This window comes from Carettochelys insculpta, chromosome 12 (genome assembly GCF_033958435.1).
Source record: "Carettochelys insculpta isolate YL-2023 chromosome 12, ASM3395843v1, whole genome shotgun sequence".
Taxonomy (NCBI): Eukaryota; Metazoa; Chordata; order Testudines; family Carettochelyidae; genus Carettochelys; species Carettochelys insculpta.
In genome coordinates this window covers 40,089,146-40,107,027 of record NC_134148.1, presented here as the reverse complement: position 1 = coordinate 40,107,027, position 17,882 = coordinate 40,089,146, and the positions used below count along the sequence as shown (strand labels likewise).

Sequence of the window (17,882 nt, the reverse complement as noted above, 5' to 3'; positions counted from 1 at the left end):
AAACAGTGGGATGGCAATAAATTCATTGCCTTAAACTCTGGAATTAACTTGCACAAGTGTTACCACAGGTTTTGGGGGAAGAGTATTAGACTACCTGCTCCATAGTCAGGAGTACAATTAATTTGATTTAAATCTCACTTTTGTATCTTCCCTGACCTGAGATAAAGGTCAAAGGAACTAAAACCGGCAGATTAGGTTGGGATTGCAGAAGTCTGCACAAAGGATGCCAGGAATGAGAACAGCTCATTTTTAAGCTTTTTATTTTTTTGTTGCAAAAGTAATTTTATTTGTTTAAAATTTACCAGAGCAGAAGTGTGAAACATCACTAGCTGAGATCTGGTACACAATACCAAAATGGCCCCTTACTATAGGAAGTTCCCAACACTACACCCCAAAAGCAGACTGCCAACCTAGCATGCAGATGCCTTAGTCGCAGTCCTCCGCATTCAGAGAGTAGGAAAACAGGTGCTTGCTTTCTTCTCAACAGGGTTTGAGCAAAGAGATTTGACCCACTATTTGCAAAAAGAGGAGGACATGGTCTGAACTCTCTATGGTGATCCAAGAAAGGTTGTGTGAACATCTCAAGAAAGGCCTGCTTTACTTCTACATTTCCTAGCGGAAGTCCAGTTTTTGTGAGTTACTGGGGGATGAATGGCAAAGAAGGGAACCTCAGCCCTACCTTTCCTGGTTTTACAGCAGAAGTCTGGGCATTTAAACTCCTTGTGAAAGGGCAGACAGTGACCACAAGACCGTGTGAACTCCTATGTCAACAGGGGAGGGACATTTCAAAGGTGCTGATAGCTCCTACTAAGCACTGGATAGATGTAGCTAGTCAGGGCTGCTGAACACCAGAACCTATTTCTGTTCCACTGGAGAGCATGGGAAAGCCTTCCTATCTCACATGTGTTAAAAACAACCTGGTACAGGTTGAACCTCTCTTGTTCAGCAACATCAGTGGTCCGGCATGATTTTCATTAGCCAGAGTCCTGGCGCTTAGTGTTCTGTGCTGTTAGTGAGCTGTAATTTACCCCTAAATGTCTTCTAAGAGCCCAGTAACCGTGCAAGTGTTGCTAATGTGCTAGACAATATTGACTCCTTATGGGCCAACAAATTCTCTGGTTTGGTCCTGAGGGTGCCAGACTAGAGAGGTTCAACGTATAGTGTCCGATGCTGATACTAGTTGCTCCCAGATTTAAATGTATCAGCAAAAGCCTGCTAAAAACAAGCAGACCAAGCACTAACGCTTAATAAATACATTGTCCTTGCTGTTCATGGTCTCTTCTCCTCAGGCCCTTCCCAGTCAGTTTCACAGAGCATGGAGTGGATGGCCCAAATGATAACCCAGCACAAGAAGCCCTGTCTGCAATATTATCTGAAAGAGAGCAAATGTCCAATTGAAAATAACCATTCTATTCCCAGTTAGAGCTGCTCAGGTCTTTGTAAGCACATTATATGCAAACAATAGAGTATTTTTTATAATACAGTAGCTGATTGGAAACATTTCACTATTGCCATCGTTCAACATTGTGTCATGCATATATGACTGAAGAGGAACACAATACAGTATATGGGAATGCTAGTTGAAGAGTTGGTATTAAATCATAACATGATCATTTAGCTGTACAAAATCCTGTCCATTATAATAGGTAAAACTGTAAGAATCAGAGGGTCCTGTCATTAAGATGTTAGATCAAGGAAGGCATTGTAGTCCCTGCTTTACTTTAGCTTTCTCTTTTTTGATCCAAGGTGCTGCCTCCTTTGCTTGTAGAGGTGACGGAAGTTTACAAACAGACCTGAAAAAGATAAATAATTGCTCAGGCAGAAATGAAAACCATTACTGATTACTTACAATAGATGCCTACCCTGAGTTAAAATTTATTATTTAGGATTTCTTTTCACTCCTACAGAAAACTATAGAAGCTAAAGGCAAACAAGTCCTACCTGGAGTAGGGCTGAGACTGCAACAACCGCTACAGTTATTGCAGGGTTGCACAGGAATTCCTGTGGTCACCGTGGCAGGGTAGCAGTATTAGAAGGAAGAGGGAGAGAATCCTAGAATTTTATGATAGGCTTGCCAGAAAAAGTGTCACTGACCTTAACAGCCCACATTAGACTAAACAACGTAAACAGGGATTGTCAGTTAAGTACTTTTCCATCCATTGAAATGGAAGTTTAGAGTTAAGTTTTTCATTTAAAAATCACGGGCTGGATTCTAAGTTTCTCTGACCTCAGTGAGACTTTTCTATTCACAGAGACAAAGGTTCAACCTGCACACAGTACAAGTTTATCACTGGTCCACTAATGAGACAGAACAAACAATTTCATTTGATCTGTTAAACATTAAACTATTTAAAAGATTTCTTTGAAGTGCTCCACGGAACTGCTTCCTCATAGTCCATTAGTATCTATTTGTTTTGCTTAATATTTGTGTAGTTATGAACTAACCACAGAATCCGGCAAAAACCTGCAGAAGTCCGCCCTTTTACCCAATGATACTGATATAATTGTGTAATTTTTGGCCTCTGGTGTATCTGCATGTGTTTCAAGGTGATCTGTCATTGAGGTCTCCTTTTTGGGTTAACCTGTGCCATTCACTACAAGTCTGAATACGGGACACTGTTAGACCAATTTGGGCTCAAACAATCAGTTATGCTAATTTAAAGTTGCAATCTGTTATGCCCTTTTTTGTATTTAACTGACCTTTGGTATTTCAACAGGAAAGAAAACACAATGAAACAAAAACTTACCTAAAAATAACATTATAAGATAGATTTGAAGAAAGAATGAAAATTTGATTGTGATGCTCAGCGGATATGGCAGTATGAAACTAAACCTCCCTGTTTCATTGAAGACTGGAATGGCCTGAATCAGACACACAGCTGAAAGGAGAATACCAAAAAGATTATAGGCAAAACTCAAAGTACAAGGTAAACGCTAGAGCTGGTCAAGAAATAAGGCTTCTTAAAGATGTTCCCTTTTGATGGTAAAATATTTTGATACTTTTACCAACTCTTGTAATCTGGAGACTTCATCATTAACTACAGGTTGAACCTCTCTAATCTGGCACTCTAGTCCGGCAACATCCATAATCCGGCATGCTTTTAGTTAGCTGGATAACTACTTATCATGGGTGTGGCCAAGTTTCCTGTGGTCCCATAAAGTTTGTTTACAGCCATCAGTCCTGGCACTCAGAGCCAGTCCTGGCTCTCAGTGTTCTGTGCTGTTACTTAGCTCTAATCTACCCCTCCATGGGTGCATCTACACTAGCCAGCTACTTTGAAGTAGCTGGCGCAACGTCGAAATAGAACGCATCGTGTCTACACACGCCGTGTGCTACTTCGACGTTGAAATCGACGTTAGGCGGTGAGACGTCGAAATCGCTATTCCCATCTGAAGATGGAAATAGCGCCCTACCTTGACGTTCAATGTCGAAGTAGGGCATGTGTAGACGATCCGCATCCTGCTACTTTGAAATAGCGGGGTCCTCCATGGCAGCCATCAGCTAAGGGGTTGAGAGACACTCTGTCCAGCCCCTGTGGGGCTCTGTGGTCACCATGTGCAGCAGCCCTTAGCCCAGGGCTTCTGGCTGCTGCTGCTGCAGCTGGGGGTCCATGCTGCATGCACAGATTCTGCAACCAGTTGTCGGCTCTGTGGATCTTGTGCTGTGCACGGCAAGTGTGTCTGGGAGGGGCCCTTTAAGGGAGCGGCTTGGGGCTTTGCTGACCCCTTATTTGGACAGGGAGCGCTTGTCTGTGTAGACGCTCCACTTTTCCTTCCGGGGCGGCTCCTTTCGATGTTCCCCGTTGCTACTTCGACGTTGAACGTCGATGGCACCAGCCCTGGAGGACATGTAGATGATACGCGTCGAAGTAGCCTATTTCAATGTCCTTACTTCGAAATAGGCTACTTTGATGTAGTGTGCTAGTGTAGACGTAGCCCGTGTATTCTAAGAGCCCAGTAAGTGGTGGTAGTGTTGGTAATGCTGCTTGAAAATATTGACCACCTGCGATCCAGCAAATTCTCTCATCTGCCATCAGTCAGGTCCTGAGAGTGCTGGACAAGAGAGGTTCAACGTGTACTTTTCAGTGGCATCTTCAAACACAGCTGCACTTAAGTCATGATATTTTCCTAGTTTGTTAGTAGGAAATATTATGGACCCACTCCCAGCAGCAACATATGCACCTTGTTAGGTTCAGTGCATCCTGTTGTTTCTCATCTAATTAGCAACTAAAATTGATACAAGTTTCTACTGTAGAAATCCCAGCCAGTGAAACAGAAGTTAATGCAAACACACACCATTCATCTCTACACACGACAACGTGTAGTGAGACAATGAGAGCCCTATTTCCCCCACCCCAAAGTAATTGCTTTCAAATTGGCCCTGAAAACACGTTTCGTGCTCCCCAATGGCCTCTGAAGGTGGCCATGCTCCTTGTGAGAGTCCACTGTACTTAGGGGTGTACAGCAGGAGCAGGCAAGACAGGCTCTGGGGGCTGGTTCCCCTCCCCCAAGCCTTTTAATCTGGCCAACAGCAGGCCCCTAGGGCTGCAGAGGGGGCAATACTTCAAGTGCTGCCCCCTCCCCTCAAGAAATTCTCTCAGCTCCTACTAGCTGGAAACCGGCCAATGGGAACCGAGAAATTGGGCTGCACTGTCCCAGTAAAATCTCTCAGCTTCTATTGGCTGGACAGACAAAACTGACCAATGGGAACTGGGAAATTCTGCTGAGGGTAGGGACACTGCAGCACAATTTGCAGCTCCCACTGGCTGGTTTCTGGCCAATAGGGGCTGAAAGATTTTGCTGGAGGCAGGAGCAGTGGGGATTTGCTCCTACCAAGACCTGGTTCTCCTGCTCTTCCTGTTTACCAAAAAGACTTTAGAGTCTCTCCTGGGAAGGGAGACAGCCTGACTCGAGACCATTCTCCTCTCTTTCCCCTTAGCCTAGCAGGACTTTTCAAGTTCAGAGCACTAGCACTGATTCACCCTTGCTCCAGTATCTCCCATCCCCTGGAAAATAGGCTTTGAGCATCTCTGGCCACATAACTCTTCTCAATTACCAAAGCCTTCAAGGGCATCAGCTGGGAGGCGACGTGGCTCACTCTCGTGCAGGGATTCCCGACCTAAGGGTCGGGACCCAAACACGGGTCACCATTAGATTTTCTAAGGGTCACCGGCTGGGTGGCTGTAAACCAGATGTTTAAGGACTTTAAGGAGTCAGTTGAAGCTTCCACCGCTCACTCCTCTGACCCCCCGTCTCTGCCCTGCCATGCTGCAGGTGGGAGAAGGGAGTAGGAGGGTTACAGTGAACTGCGTGGAGGTGATGGTGGTGGTGGTCTGGCAAAGGAGCTGCAGGCAGCAGCAGTGGTGCTCATATGAGGTAGGTGGCAGGATGTTTTGGGGCTGTCAGGGGTTTAAGCCTGGGAGTGATATGGGGGCAGTGAATCAAGATTTATAAAAAATTTCCCATGGAAGAACTCCCCCCCCCCCCCCCCCCCCCCCCCCCCGGTTTTGAATTGCCTCAGGTACAAAGTCTTGACAAAATGGGTCACCATCTCGAAAAGGCCGAGAACCGCTGCCCTAGTGTAATTGTAAAATGCACCTCTTGGCAGACAGGGGCCCAGCACTCTGGACATGTGGTGTTACGAGTGATTTAAGAGTGGCCAGAGGAAGTGACAGAGCTGGAGCCAGAAGTTCTTAATGTACACAAAGAGCAAAGAAAAGCAAGGCCAATGGTTGTGCAAGCTTCCCTGATGCTGTCACCTCTCCCTCATCCCTCCTCCATGGCTCAGAGGTTAAGTTTATTGTCTGCACCAGTCCACACATAGGTCTCTCTGATGCACCCAGCCAGGGTGATAATCACGGTGATGGTTTTCGACATGTAAACACTGGGAACTGGTGCCTACGTTACGTTTAGCTTTCACCCTTTAGACATCACTTGGGATCTACCAAATTCATGGGCCATTTCAGGGGTTTAAAAATTTTAAATTTCATTATTTCAGCTACTTCAATCTATTGCATGGTGTTATAACTGTCAGGGTCCTGATCCAAAACTGAGTTGTGTGCAGGTCATAAGGTTATTGTAGGAGGGGCTGGGTATTGCTATGCTTCCTTCTGCACTGCCGCTTGCAGGAGCGCTGCCATCACAGCTGGGTAGCCAGAGAGCAACAGCTGCTGACTGGGAGCCCAGCTCTGAAGGCAGCACCACCACAGGAGCAGCCCAGCGGCAAAGGTAGCATGATGTTGTATTGTCAGCCTTACTTTGTGTACTGCTGCTTGCAGAGCTGGGTCCTCAGTCAACAGCTGCAACTCTCCAGCTGCCCAGCTCTAAAGGCAACAGCATAAGGGTAAGGACGGCATGATATGGTATTGCCTCCTTTGCTTCTGTGCTGCTGCTGGTACGGTGCTGCCTTCAGAGCTGGGCACCTGGCCAAGAGCTGCCACCCTATGGCCATCCTGCTGGGAAGGCAGCACAGAACTAAGGCAATAACGGAACCCCCACTAAAATAACCTTGCAACCTTCCTGCAATTTCTTTTGGGTCAGGACCCCCATTTTGAGAAACAGTCTCCCCCATGAAATCCACAGGCTATGAGGGGAAGCTCCCAAAAGACCAGATTTCACAGGGGGAGATCAAATTTCACAGTCTGTGTTGCATTTTTCATTGCTGAGAATATGGTAGAGCCCTAGGCATGATCAAGAGGCAGTCAAGTACATTTGATTTAATGAGAGCTGAGTAAACATTTTCAATCAACTAACAAATGTGCCAAAAATGTAATTGTCAGGCAACCAAAACTAAGGAAATTCAGGTCAAATTCAGAAAATTATTTTGTCTGAATAAAAAATGAGGGAAAAACATAAAAATCAAAACAAAGCTATTAAGTGTTTTGTTTTGAAACAAACAAACTAAATGTTGCTTCAAAAGCTGCAGTTTCATTTTGAAACACTGTGGTCAACCAGAATGAAACTGTTTTGCTTTTGGGGGAGAAAAAAAAAAAAAGAAAAACAACCAACCAACCAAACAAACAAAAAAAAGAACCCAACCCACACCACACCCAACCCCCCAAAATGAATTAACTTTGGTTCAAAATAAACTTATTTTTTGTCACGTGTTTCAATTCCACCACCAAACCAACATACAAATTATTTGCTCAGCTCTACACAGAACAAACTAAGCTCCAAGACTCTGTTTTTGAAGTGTACCTTCTGCCACGGCTCCTAATGGGTAGAGAGGAATCCAGATGGTGTAGCGGATCCAAGTTAGCAATTTCCATTCTATGTCAATGCAGGAAAGCATGCAGAATGGATACCTAGAAAAAAATTCAGTGTGACATGTTTAACTTTCCACTTATGTGACAGTATGGTGCAAAATCACTGTACAGTATCATGAATGGCAGCTGTTCATGATAAACCCTGTAACCATTTCTTTAGTTATTGCTTAATTGTAAATAAGGATTAAGAATATTCAAAAAGGGACTGTTTGACGTGGAGCTGCAGCATGTATGTTTTTCCTTGGACTAGATCTGTTATCCTGGCAACATGGACAGGTTTGACTGCCTGCTTTCTTCAACTATTTCAGTCTGGATCCCCAAAAAATGAAAAAAAAATGCTATGTAGTTTGACAAACACCGGAAATTCCAGACTCTGTGCGGTTCTTCAGCCAAAAGTCTGACTTTCCTGTGGAAAGTGAAATGAAAGTCAGATTTTCCTACTGAGGGAGAGTGACATGAAAATCAGATTTCCCTTCCGAAGGCTAATAAACAGGCGGAGGAACACAGCTGTGAATTTTCCCAGACATGGAACAGTGTGTGCTCTTGCATCTCATGTTGGAGTCAGTCCCAGACACTGCCTGATAGAGGAAGCTAGAAAGACAACTAACGCTGTGACAAACCTAACCCCTCCCCCAGGCAAGGTTTTACCAGCAGGGGCTATAATGGTAGTACCACAGGGTGTTTCTTAATGGCCAAAATCAAAATGATTTTAAAGCAAAGGATGTTCTTCAGGAGACCCTGGGATTCCAGGCACATCAAAGGGGGAAAAAAAAAAGGTCACACAAACCTGAATATTTCAATAATGCTCCAGCAATAAAATACAAAGAACACCACTGCTCTCCTCTGCATTTCCTCCACATTTCCAAGGACAATAAATAAGACAAAATTTCTTCCAAGAACCTGTTTAGCAGAACACCAACACGTACGTGTGAGTATACCAAACCACTACCAACACACCGTGAGCCCACCACTAGAAATACACAGCACAGGCTCTTTTAGAGCCCTAGGCACAGACAGCTCAGGGTCAGGACACGTTAGTGTTGCTGGAAGACCACGGCATGCCCCCCTGAGAGCTGGCTAGGGAAGTGCTCCCTAAGCCTTGTACACACCATGACAGGGGCCAACCCAGGAGCAGAGAGAAGGGGACCACAGTGTTTGCAGCACAGTGTGTTTGCTGTGGGAAGCTGAGCTGGTCCAAGTCCATGAGGTCTTCCCCACCCCTCAATGTTTCCTGCCTTTGCCCCAAATCCTTTCCTTATCACACAACCCAAGAAAGCAGCCTAGCAAACCAGGCTAGGAAGCATAAATTCCAACTTGTGGGGCAAAATATATCGTAAGGTAGCTCCAAGTTGACGCTGTTCCCCAGCCCATACACAGGAGCTGTTTTCTAAGCCCTAATGTCCAAGACTATCGTTATATGAACTGTAACAATCTGGGGGTGTGGAGTCTAAAAATTTTACCTGGACTAAAGAAGGTATAAATGGTGACCTGACAATTCCAACTAGTGAATTCAGGATCTCCACAAACGCTAGTGCCTGACAGAAATACATCACGTTGGCAATGGTGTAAAATGTGTCGTAGAAGGAATCTATCGAGAAACAAAAGAGCATTTTAGGGCACCTGATTTTGCCTGCCAGGAGAAGCCAGCTTGACACACAGCCCTCAACATACACCAACTCACTCAAATATTTTAGAACTAGATTTGTGTTGGGAAAATTCAGTGTATTATATTTACAGTTAATAGGTTCAGGCTAGCGTGAACCCAGAGAGAGGGCCTTAAAGACATTACCCTGCCAAAGTCCTATGTTGAAAGAATCACGGTGTCAAAGGGTTAGAGGGGCCACAAGGGTCCTCTAGTCCAGGGGGCGAGCAACTTTTTTACATTGGGCCCCACTTTTCATCCCTGCAATTAGCAGCTCTCCTTCCCCAACGTGCCTAATGTAATCTAAACCAATGGATATTTTGGTTATGTTCATATGAAAAAAACCAAAAACCTTTCGGTATGTGTAAGAAAATAAAGCTGTAGAATGTAAAAATGTTATTAATCAGTAAGTAAATGTGAATACATGCAAGTAAAGAGAGTAACATATTTCAACATTTTTAGCTGGATGAGCCTGAGACCCAGCAGCTGATCGTGCTGAACCCCCTTTATAAAATTTCATACCTCTCCGGGGGGACCTATACCCCACTTTGCACACCCCAGTGCAAGTAAAATTAGAGCCATTTCAGTAAATATGGAAAAAGGAGGGATTAACTGAATGGACAATTGATCTTTTAGAAAAATAACATTCAAGCCAGCGCGTTTTTAGTAATACTGGTTTTCTAAATGTATGAACCATCTGACTCGAGTGTAAGGCAGTGCAACTGGAGGTGTGCTGGTCCCAGGAGGTGGGAGGTAATATCTTTTATTGGACCAATTGCTGATGGCAAGGGAAACTGGCTTTCGAACTGCACAGAACTTGTCTCTCTTGCCACCAGAAGGTGGTCCAATAAAAGATACTCTCTCACCCACTCAGGCTCAGGTGAGATATTTTTCATCCCCCTTCCCCCACCCATCCACACAATTTTTCCCTAGAATTAAAACTGAGCATATACAGAATATAGCAAATATTACTGATGTCCATAATTGAAAGGGACTGTAATTATTTACAGGTCCTGTTCACAATGCTATAGAACTTTTGGGAGGATTTTGTTATGCATTTCAGTGAGGCATTACCAGTTTTATGTGGCTTAATGTAAATGATATTGCTTAGCAATTATGGCCAAGGATAAAGGAGGAAGAAACATCAGGGATAAAATAGTGCTTATTACTTGCCTTTTCCTAAGATAAACAGGCGAACTGTCATATTCACAAAAATCCAGGAGAACCCCAAAAACTGCACAAGATTATACATGAACAAATATCCTCTCCTCAGCTGTCTGAAAGCTACAATCAATGTTAAACATTCATGTTAGCACAAAGCAACAGCATTGCAATTTCTGCAACTGGCTTTCAGTGGTAAGGTGAGTTAGTCTTTCAAGTTGGGAGGTGGGTTACAAGAGAAAACAAGATTTCACTCTATACTGGACAATACAGGCCTACCAAACAATTTGCCACACAGATTCAAGGGAAACTCAGCACTGGAATAAAAGGAGTAATGCACCTATGTCAGCTTAGGCTGGGCTTTCACCTCACAGGCGCCCACTACTGATGACAAAAATTGTCAAGTCCCCCATGAAACAGCAGTGTTATTTTACCATGCTTGTAAGTAGTTATATAGATTATAAAGTGCTGCGTGCTAGTTTTACAGTGAGAAAACACATCTGGCGACCCTACTGCGATAGTATCAGAGGTACCTAAGCACATGCTTACAGAGATAATATTTTGCCTGTGGTGTGTATCAGCAAACTATTCCCATAATCTTAGCCACCGAATCAACCTTACTAATTTAAAGATACAATCACTTACGGTCTTTAGGGACTCTGGATTCAATTCTCATTTTGTTAATCTGTTCTTCTTCCTAAAAATTAGGGATACAGTTTTAAAGGGTGTTCATGTAATATTTCTATGCAGTAATTAGCAACTAATATTTAGTTAACTGTTCTGTTGCAAAGCAAGTGGTGTATTACATGCAAAAAACTCCATTCCCTGCTCCAAAGTGTTAAATTTTATAGTTAGGCAAAATTATGCACATTTTTTTCATTATCAGGAAAGAATGTTACTGTAAAAGGTCATGTTTGTCTAACTAGCTGTGCGACCTCCACTGTATATTTTCATAAAATGACTAAATGCTTTTGCTGTGAAAACTGCCATTTTCCATGTTAATTCTTGATTGTTATCACTCAAAATGGTTCTTTTGCACAGTTGCCCGTGTCCTTTCTGGGAGGGACTGTTCTTTCTTTGCTAATTGTTCTGGAAGCAGTAGAGAGCTGGCTGAATCCATCTGAATGATCACACAGCTGAATATAAAGACTGGCCTGGCTTGGCAGCTCAGAAGGCTGCTTCTGGACACTCCATCTGGAAATCCTCAGTTTAAACCAGCCTCTGGACTCTGCCTTTCACACAAGCAAGGCCAAGATGTTTTAAAAGGGGAGTCTCTCTTGATCTTTGACTGGAGGAAACAGCACATCCATACTACAGGTTTAACCTCTCTAATCTGGAACACCATTGTCCGGCAACATCCGTTACCTGGCATGATTTTAGTTAGCCGGGTGACCACTTATCATGGGTGTGCCAAGTTTTCCATGGTCCCATAAAGTTTGTTTAGAGCCACCATTTGTAGCTCCTGTGTTCTGTGCTGTTATTTAGCTGTAATTTACCCCTAAATGTCTTCCAAGAGCCCAGTAAGCAATGGAAGTGTTGGTAATGTGCTAGACAATACTGACCTCCCATGGTCCAGCAAATTGTCTCATCTGGCACCACTCATGTCCCAAGGGTGCAGGTCAAGAGAGGTTCAACCTGTTACTCAGGGATAACAACCTGCCAAGTTCACAGCCAGATCTATTTGACACCATTCTGACTGGGGGGTAGTGGGGAATTCTAATAGCAACATAAGCAAAAAGCAAGCGTGTGCCTGAGGTAGTCGTGTTTAAGGATAGTGGAGGACATAATCTCGCTCATGGTCAGGCACCTCAACTTTTGGAGACTCTGGTTTGTACCTGGAGCCCTCTGCCAACATCAGATATCCAGTAGACGTCAGCTCGTTTAGACTACACCATCTATTCAGGGCAAGGACCATCCATATATATTTACACAGTGCCTAGCACAATGGGACCCTACTCCAGACTCACAGATAATGCTCAATTTAAACCAAACAACTCCCATAGTACTGCCTCTCCCTTTTAGTTTCAGGTCTTTATACTGAATCTGTTTATTATTCTTTAATTTGGATCTTGCAACCAGCGTGCTAGACAGACCACTAAACAAACTTAAATGTGTTAACTCACTGATGAGAGCTGATGTAAAATAAAATAGGTACTTTTAGTTCTGAGGATACGCGCTCCTAGCTGCACCGAGTGCATGCCGAGTACAGACCTTTGCTCTGAGTTCCATTTCCGCATCTGATTCATCGAGCCAGCGATCAAAATCTGGGGCTAGGAACAACGGGCGCTTCTCCTGTTTGGTGAGTCTTTCCCACCAGTTGCTTTCTTTCTTCTGCACCGTGATGTTCAGCTGCCTTTGAGTCACTTTGTACACCAGCTATGAAACATACCCCAGGGGAGGGGAAGGGGAGGGCAGGCAGACACAAGAACATATACCATTAGCTGAACAGCACAAGAATGTTTTGATTAAATCAGGGTTTGGTGAAATGTTTTGTGCGGACAGCTCTGGATAGCACAGTTCCCTATCCTATGCCACAGACAGCAACAGTGTGGCATATTTGTGCCTGCCGTGAAATGGACGGGGAAGCGTGGTGTCTAAGGATATGTCTGCCTGGCCATCACAGGGTCTGACTGCAGGTTGCGCAGACAAACCTGAGCTGGTTTAACTCTAGCAGCAGCAAGCTACAAAAATACAGGAGGGATAAGCCCACTAATAACCCAGGTTAATCACTCAAGCAGCAGGCCCACATAGAAACCCACACTGCTGCAGCTTCACTGCTCTGGGGCCTGAACTATCTGGGTTAAAGCTAGCTTGGGTATGTCTGCAATCCTGCCCTCACTGTAGTGTTGAAACACCATACGGGTAAACAGGCAGTTCAGTACTCACCACCCCGGCCTTTCTGCAATAGCTGCCTATCAAGGATGGCACCACAGTGGTGGTAGTTTTGGGGATCATCTAGCTGTCAGTAGACCCACTGCACAAGACTCCCCCAGCTGATTGCATACAGGGCACTAAACAGGCAAGGGAGGGTAACGATCAATATCAGTTAAAGGCCGTGTCTACACTAGCCCCAAACTTCGAAATGGCCACACAAATGGCCATTTCGAAGTTTACTAATGAAGCGCTGAAATGCATATTCAGCACCTCATTAGCATCTGGGCGGCCGTGGCACTTCGAAATTGAAGCGGCTCGCCGCGGTGTGTCTCATCCCGAGGGGGCTCCTTTTCGAAAGGAGCCCGCCTACTTCGAGGTCCCCTTATTCCTAGGAGCAGATGGTAATAAGGGGACTTCGAAGTAGGCGGGGTCCTTTCGAAAAGGAGCCCCGTCGGGACAATACGAGCGGCGGCGAGGCGCATCAATTTCGAAGTGCCGCGGCCGCCCGCATGCTAATGAGGGGCTGAATATGCATTTCAGCGCTTCATTAGTAAACTTCGAAATGGCCATTTGCGTGGCCATTTCGAAGTTTGGGGCTAGCGTAGACACGGCCAAAGAGCGGTAGCTGTGCTAGTCTGTATCTTCACAAAACAAAAAGCAGTCCTGTAGCACTCTAAAGACTAACAACCTAATTTATTAGGTGATGAGCTTTCATGGGACAGACCCACTTCTTCACATCTGGAAAATTCTGAATCTGGGAAGTTCAGAATTTTCCAGATCTGAAGAAGTGGGTCTGTCCCATGAAAGCTCATCACCTAATCAATTATTTTCTTGCTCCACATCAGGTTGGAGCTGAACTAGTGACCTAAATGCAGAAAGTGCTACGGCCTGTTAGTCATCCCACGAACCACCCACCCCTCCTTCATACATACATTTCAGGCTAAGCATAATAATACTGCCAGCATCAGCTGCAATGAGTTCTCAACAGAACTTGCAGAGGTAAAACTAAAAGAAAGGAGATTGACTCTCTTTGTCAAGCACCAACTGTGTCTGTTTTAAAAAGTCCAAAAAGAATTGGCAGGGGACTGGACTTGATGACCTCTTCCGGTGATGTCCCTTCCGGTCTAGCGTTCTATGATCCTGTGAACTATAAATGAGGAAGCATCAAGATGCTGCTTGTATAGCTGCAAGTCAAAGTGAAAGTTTCTTGGGTTTTTTTGCTCTTTTCTTATCAGCTCTGCGACATTCAATAATCCAGATTGGTGACCACCTCCCCACCCTAAATAACCCTCTCTCACAGTGGCACTGGGGTTCTGCTTGCTCTCCAGGGTGGGTGCATATGTAGGTTTGTGAGGAAAGGTTGCAGAATCAGGCTCAAAGATGAGGTATTGAACATGTTAGGCATTTGGGACTTTTGATGTAAGTAAAATCATCTGTTACAACATCAGGAAGCAATCCTAAATAGGATCATAGGGGAAGTAAAGCATGTTTCCTTGAGATTTTTTAAACAACTTACCACTAATTTTTTTTATTGGTAAAGCATAGAAAAAAATACTTACTTGGGGCTTGACTGGTTCTAGAAACGCAAGCTCAAATTCATATATATTGTCCCCCTTGGCACCATGACCCTGGGCTAAAAGAAAAGGAGCAACAATCAGTGTAAAGTTACCACTGAGACCATCTCCAACATGTACTTTCAACACTGAATGATTGTTTACAAAATGGCCCCCCTGCCCCAATGTGATGCATGCTCACGCTATTTAATAATGGAAATGCAAAGAGTGGTACAGCCTTCTCGAGTTTCATTCGCTTTTAACGAAGAGACATTCAAAAATGCATTGGGTGCCTCATAGGAGGATAACAGAGGATACAGCACTGGGATTGGACTGTCCTGTGAGGCAGGAAGCTCTGGGAGGGATAAGTCTACCCAATGGGGGCTATCACAACAAAGGATCGGGGCCTAAGTTAAGATGCAAGGAGGGAATCCCTACACGGGTCATGACAGTGGAAATACACACAAGGGTTCGTCAGTCTATTTGCAAAGCCAGGTGCCTCCCCATGAGAGCCAAGAGGCTCATCAAAAGCTATGCTCTTTTAAAGGGGCTTCTTGAAGCCTCTTCCACTCCTACATCTTGGAGCACAGGCCACTGAAGCCACTGTAAAATAATCCTGCCCACATAAAGTTCGACACAATCTAAACCAACCCTTTACTTTTTTACCATATACGTCAGAGGTACAAGTCGGGAATACGAACTCAAGGATCCATTATAAAAGATATGCAGTAAATTCCTAATGCCCAAAAAGACAGTGGTTTTCTAGTACTAACCTGACAAACCAAACAGCAAACTAGGTCCCTGAAGGTTGTATTGCTCAGTCAAAAGAAAAACAAGGAATCAATTTACAAAGGAATCAATTTACCTTTCAAAGTGAATTTTAGTTCCTGATCCAAAACCTGATGGCATTTGCACACCAGGCCTTTGTGATAGTAGGCTATGAATGTGAAGCTTCAGGAAAGACGCAGGGAAATCAGTGGACGTATGTAAATTAAATGCATTTTTTTAAAAATGAAATATGACCTGCTACCAAGAAAGGTGATTGTAACAACTGCCTTAGCTAGTCCTAGAACATTTATCTGAAACCTCCAGCTGTGTTGTGTTGCACTTCACCCAGAAACTCTGGGTGACTGCAGGGGTCGAGGACAGTGGCCTCAACCATTTTGACAAAGGGTATGTCTATACTTACCCGGTCAGGATCGATCTTCTGGGGTTCGATTTTACGAGCCTAGTAGGGATTTGCAAAATCGAACTATCAGGGCCTGACAGTTAACCACTGTACTCCTTATCACAAGGCGTGAGGATGGCCAGATAAGTCAATCCTAGATATTTCAATTCCAGCTACACAATGGCTGGAGCTGGACCTGTGTATCTAGGATCAACTTTCAGGTCTAGCGTAGACCCAGCGAAAGAAAAGAAATTACAGAACAGTGGCCAGCAACCCCTTGCCAATCCTTCCCTCTGTCCAGTGGGTCTGCATGTCTGAGCATGGCAAGCAGCTCACCCTGGCACAGATGGTTCAAGAATGCAATTAACTTTAAAACGAACTGTCACCTACCTTTGAAATGAAGCACGTTGTCCGTAATGGAGATCTCGGGGCTCTGAGGAAAGAGAGGGTGTTTTGGGCAGTGTGCACTCACTCGTTTCAAAAACAAGCCCTTTAATACCAGGATTGGGGCAGGTGGTTGGTTTCAGAATCTGAGCCAGACAAGCGTGGGAGCCTCAAGCAGCGAGGTGTGCAGGATACAGGTATACCTGTGCTGTGTGAGCCTTCCTCTTGGTGCCTAAGGCCCAATCATGGGATGGGCCTGCACAGTTCGGAGGGCGGAGCCCCAGGCTACATGAGCTGTACATGGGTCAGAACATCTCCCCGAGGCCAGGTGCCCTGCGGTCCGGGCGGCCCAGGACCGGGCCCCAGGGTCAATGGAGCTAGAATTGGGGGCACTGGGGAAGCGGTCCCCAGCTTATGGGATTGCAGTTCTGGGGGGAGCGACCCCGGTGGTTCTTGGGATCGGGGAGCTGGGGGTGGGGAAGCAGCTCCCGGCGTGTACGGCACAGGACCGGGCCATCAGGGGAACAGCCGCCGAGGTGCGCGGGACTGGGGCATGGGGGGAGCAGCTCTCGGGGTGCACGGGCCCAGGGCGCTAGGGGGGAACGGCCGCCGGGGTGCACGGGCCGGGGATCGGGGCGCTAAGGGGGAACGGCCGCCGGGGTGCACGGGCCGGGGATCGGGGCGCTGGTGGGGAACGGCCGCCGGGGTCCACGGGCCGGGGATCGGGGCGCTGGGGGGAACGGCCGCCGGGGTGCACGGGCCCAGGGCGCTAGGGGGGAACGGCCGCCGGGGTGCACGGGCCGGGGATCGGGGCGCTAAGGGGGAACGGCCGCCGGGGTGCACGGGCCGGGGATCGGGGCGCTGGTGGGGAACGGCCGCCGGGGTCCACGGGCCGGGGATCGGGGCGCTGGGGGGAACGGCCGCCGGGGTGCACGGGCCCAGGGCGCTAGGGGGGAACGGCCGCCGGGGTGCACGGGCCCGGGATCGGGGCGCTGTGCGGCGGTCCCGGCGCTACCTGCACGTCGCTCAGCTCCACACGCAGGTAGAGCTCACGGTGCCGCTGCGCCCAGTGCACGTGCGGGGTCAGGTTCGCGCGCTCCATGATGGCGGCGGCGCGGCCGAGCCGGGCTCCAGCGGCTCCGCGCGAGGCCCAGTTTGCCCGGGACGCGGGGCGGGGCCAGAGCCCGCGGCGATGCGCATGCGCGCTGCTTCATGGTGCCCGCCCGTCGGAGGGGCTGGGCCAGGGGTAGCAGCGGTGCGTGGTGTGACCCGCTTGGGCCCTGCACCTGCGCACCACCCCGGGCAGCACCCGCCAGTGCTGGTGTAACCCTGGCACGTCCCAGTTATCTGTGTATGGAACCGACCCCGGGACCCCTGGAGCTTAGCGTACGAGCCTCTACTGCAGGTGCTAAAAGCCAGCTAGCCCTTGCCACGGCTGGAGGGCGAACGCGTTACTTTTTCTTTGTCAGGGGGCTCAGTGCCTCTAGGTGGGATGGTGCAGCACACCTAGAAGGTGTGCCGGTTGCACGGGGTGTGTCTTGGTTGGGCAGTGTATCAGGTCACGGTGAGACTGGGCTGTAGCACCCGTCCATGGTGTAGCTTGGTTGGGCAGTGCACTAGTGCATGGTGCAGCTGGGCGATGGCTAGCACCCGTGCATGGTGCAGCTTGCTTGGGCAAGGTGCTAATGTGTACTATGTGTAGCACTCTTGTAGCGTGCAGTTAGGTTTGCCAGTGCCTGGCGTGGCTGGGCTATGGATAGCACTGGTATGTGATGCAGGGAGGCTTGGTGCAGTCGGGTAAGGGATTGCAGCAGGGGTGTGTGGAATAGGGGTAT

At 46.8% G+C, this 17,882-nt stretch overlaps 2 protein-coding genes across 7 annotated transcripts in view; one reads left to right on the top strand and one right to left on the bottom strand.

Moving 5' to 3' along the window:
* Window positions 1–243: 243 nt before the first annotated feature.
* On the bottom strand, window positions 244–17,215 carry HACD3 (3-hydroxyacyl-CoA dehydratase 3). 4 transcript variants are annotated; one of them, XM_075006401.1, is made up of 11 exons: window positions 17,063–17,215; window positions 16,054–16,096; window positions 14,502–14,575; window positions 12,280–12,444; window positions 10,714–10,765; window positions 10,081–10,191; window positions 8,726–8,853; window positions 8,053–8,165; window positions 7,198–7,304; window positions 2,748–2,879; window positions 244–1,793 (listed from the first exon to the last, which is right to left on the bottom strand). In XM_075006401.1, the coding sequence occupies exons 1-11, from the start codon at window positions 17,147–17,149 to the stop codon at window positions 1,717–1,719; spliced, it is 1,089 nt and encodes a 362-aa protein (XP_074862502.1). In that variant the 5' UTR covers window positions 17,150–17,215; the 3' UTR covers window positions 244–1,716. The 4 variants fall into 4 exon arrangements, with proteins under 4 accessions (XP_074862502.1, XP_074862504.1, XP_074862506.1 ...); XM_075006403.1 differs by lacking the exon at window positions 10,081–10,191; XM_075006405.1 differs by lacking the exons at window positions 14,502–14,575; window positions 16,054–16,096; window positions 17,063–17,215 and adding an exon at window positions 13,875–14,071.
* Window positions 17,216–17,292: 77 nt separating this feature from the next.
* Window positions 17,293–17,882, top strand: part of DPP8 (dipeptidyl peptidase 8) — a 58,154-nt gene continuing 57,564 nt past the window's right edge. For 2 of the 3 annotated variants that reach the window (XM_075006419.1, XM_075006422.1), the window contains exon 1: window positions 17,293–17,452. In XM_075006419.1, the coding sequence (XP_074862520.1) occupies window positions 17,401–17,452 (52 nt within the window). In that variant the 5' untranslated portion in view covers window positions 17,293–17,400. The remainder of the gene's footprint in view (window positions 17,453–17,882) is intronic. The other variant, XM_075006421.1, reaches the window with a different exon arrangement.

Coding starts and splice junctions, on each gene's coding strand:
- HACD3 (XM_075006401.1), bottom strand. CDS start 17,149: ATGGAGCGCGCGAACCTGACCCCGCACGTGCACTGGGCGCAGCGGCAC. Junction 14,576..16,053: donor CAACGTGCTTCATTTCAAAG/GTAGGTGACAGT, acceptor CTTTTCTTTTAG/CCCAGGGTCATGGTGCCAAG. Junction 1,794..2,747: donor TCTTATAATGTTATTTTTAG/GTAAGTTTTTGT, acceptor TATCTTTTTCAG/GTCTGTTTGTAAACTTCCGT.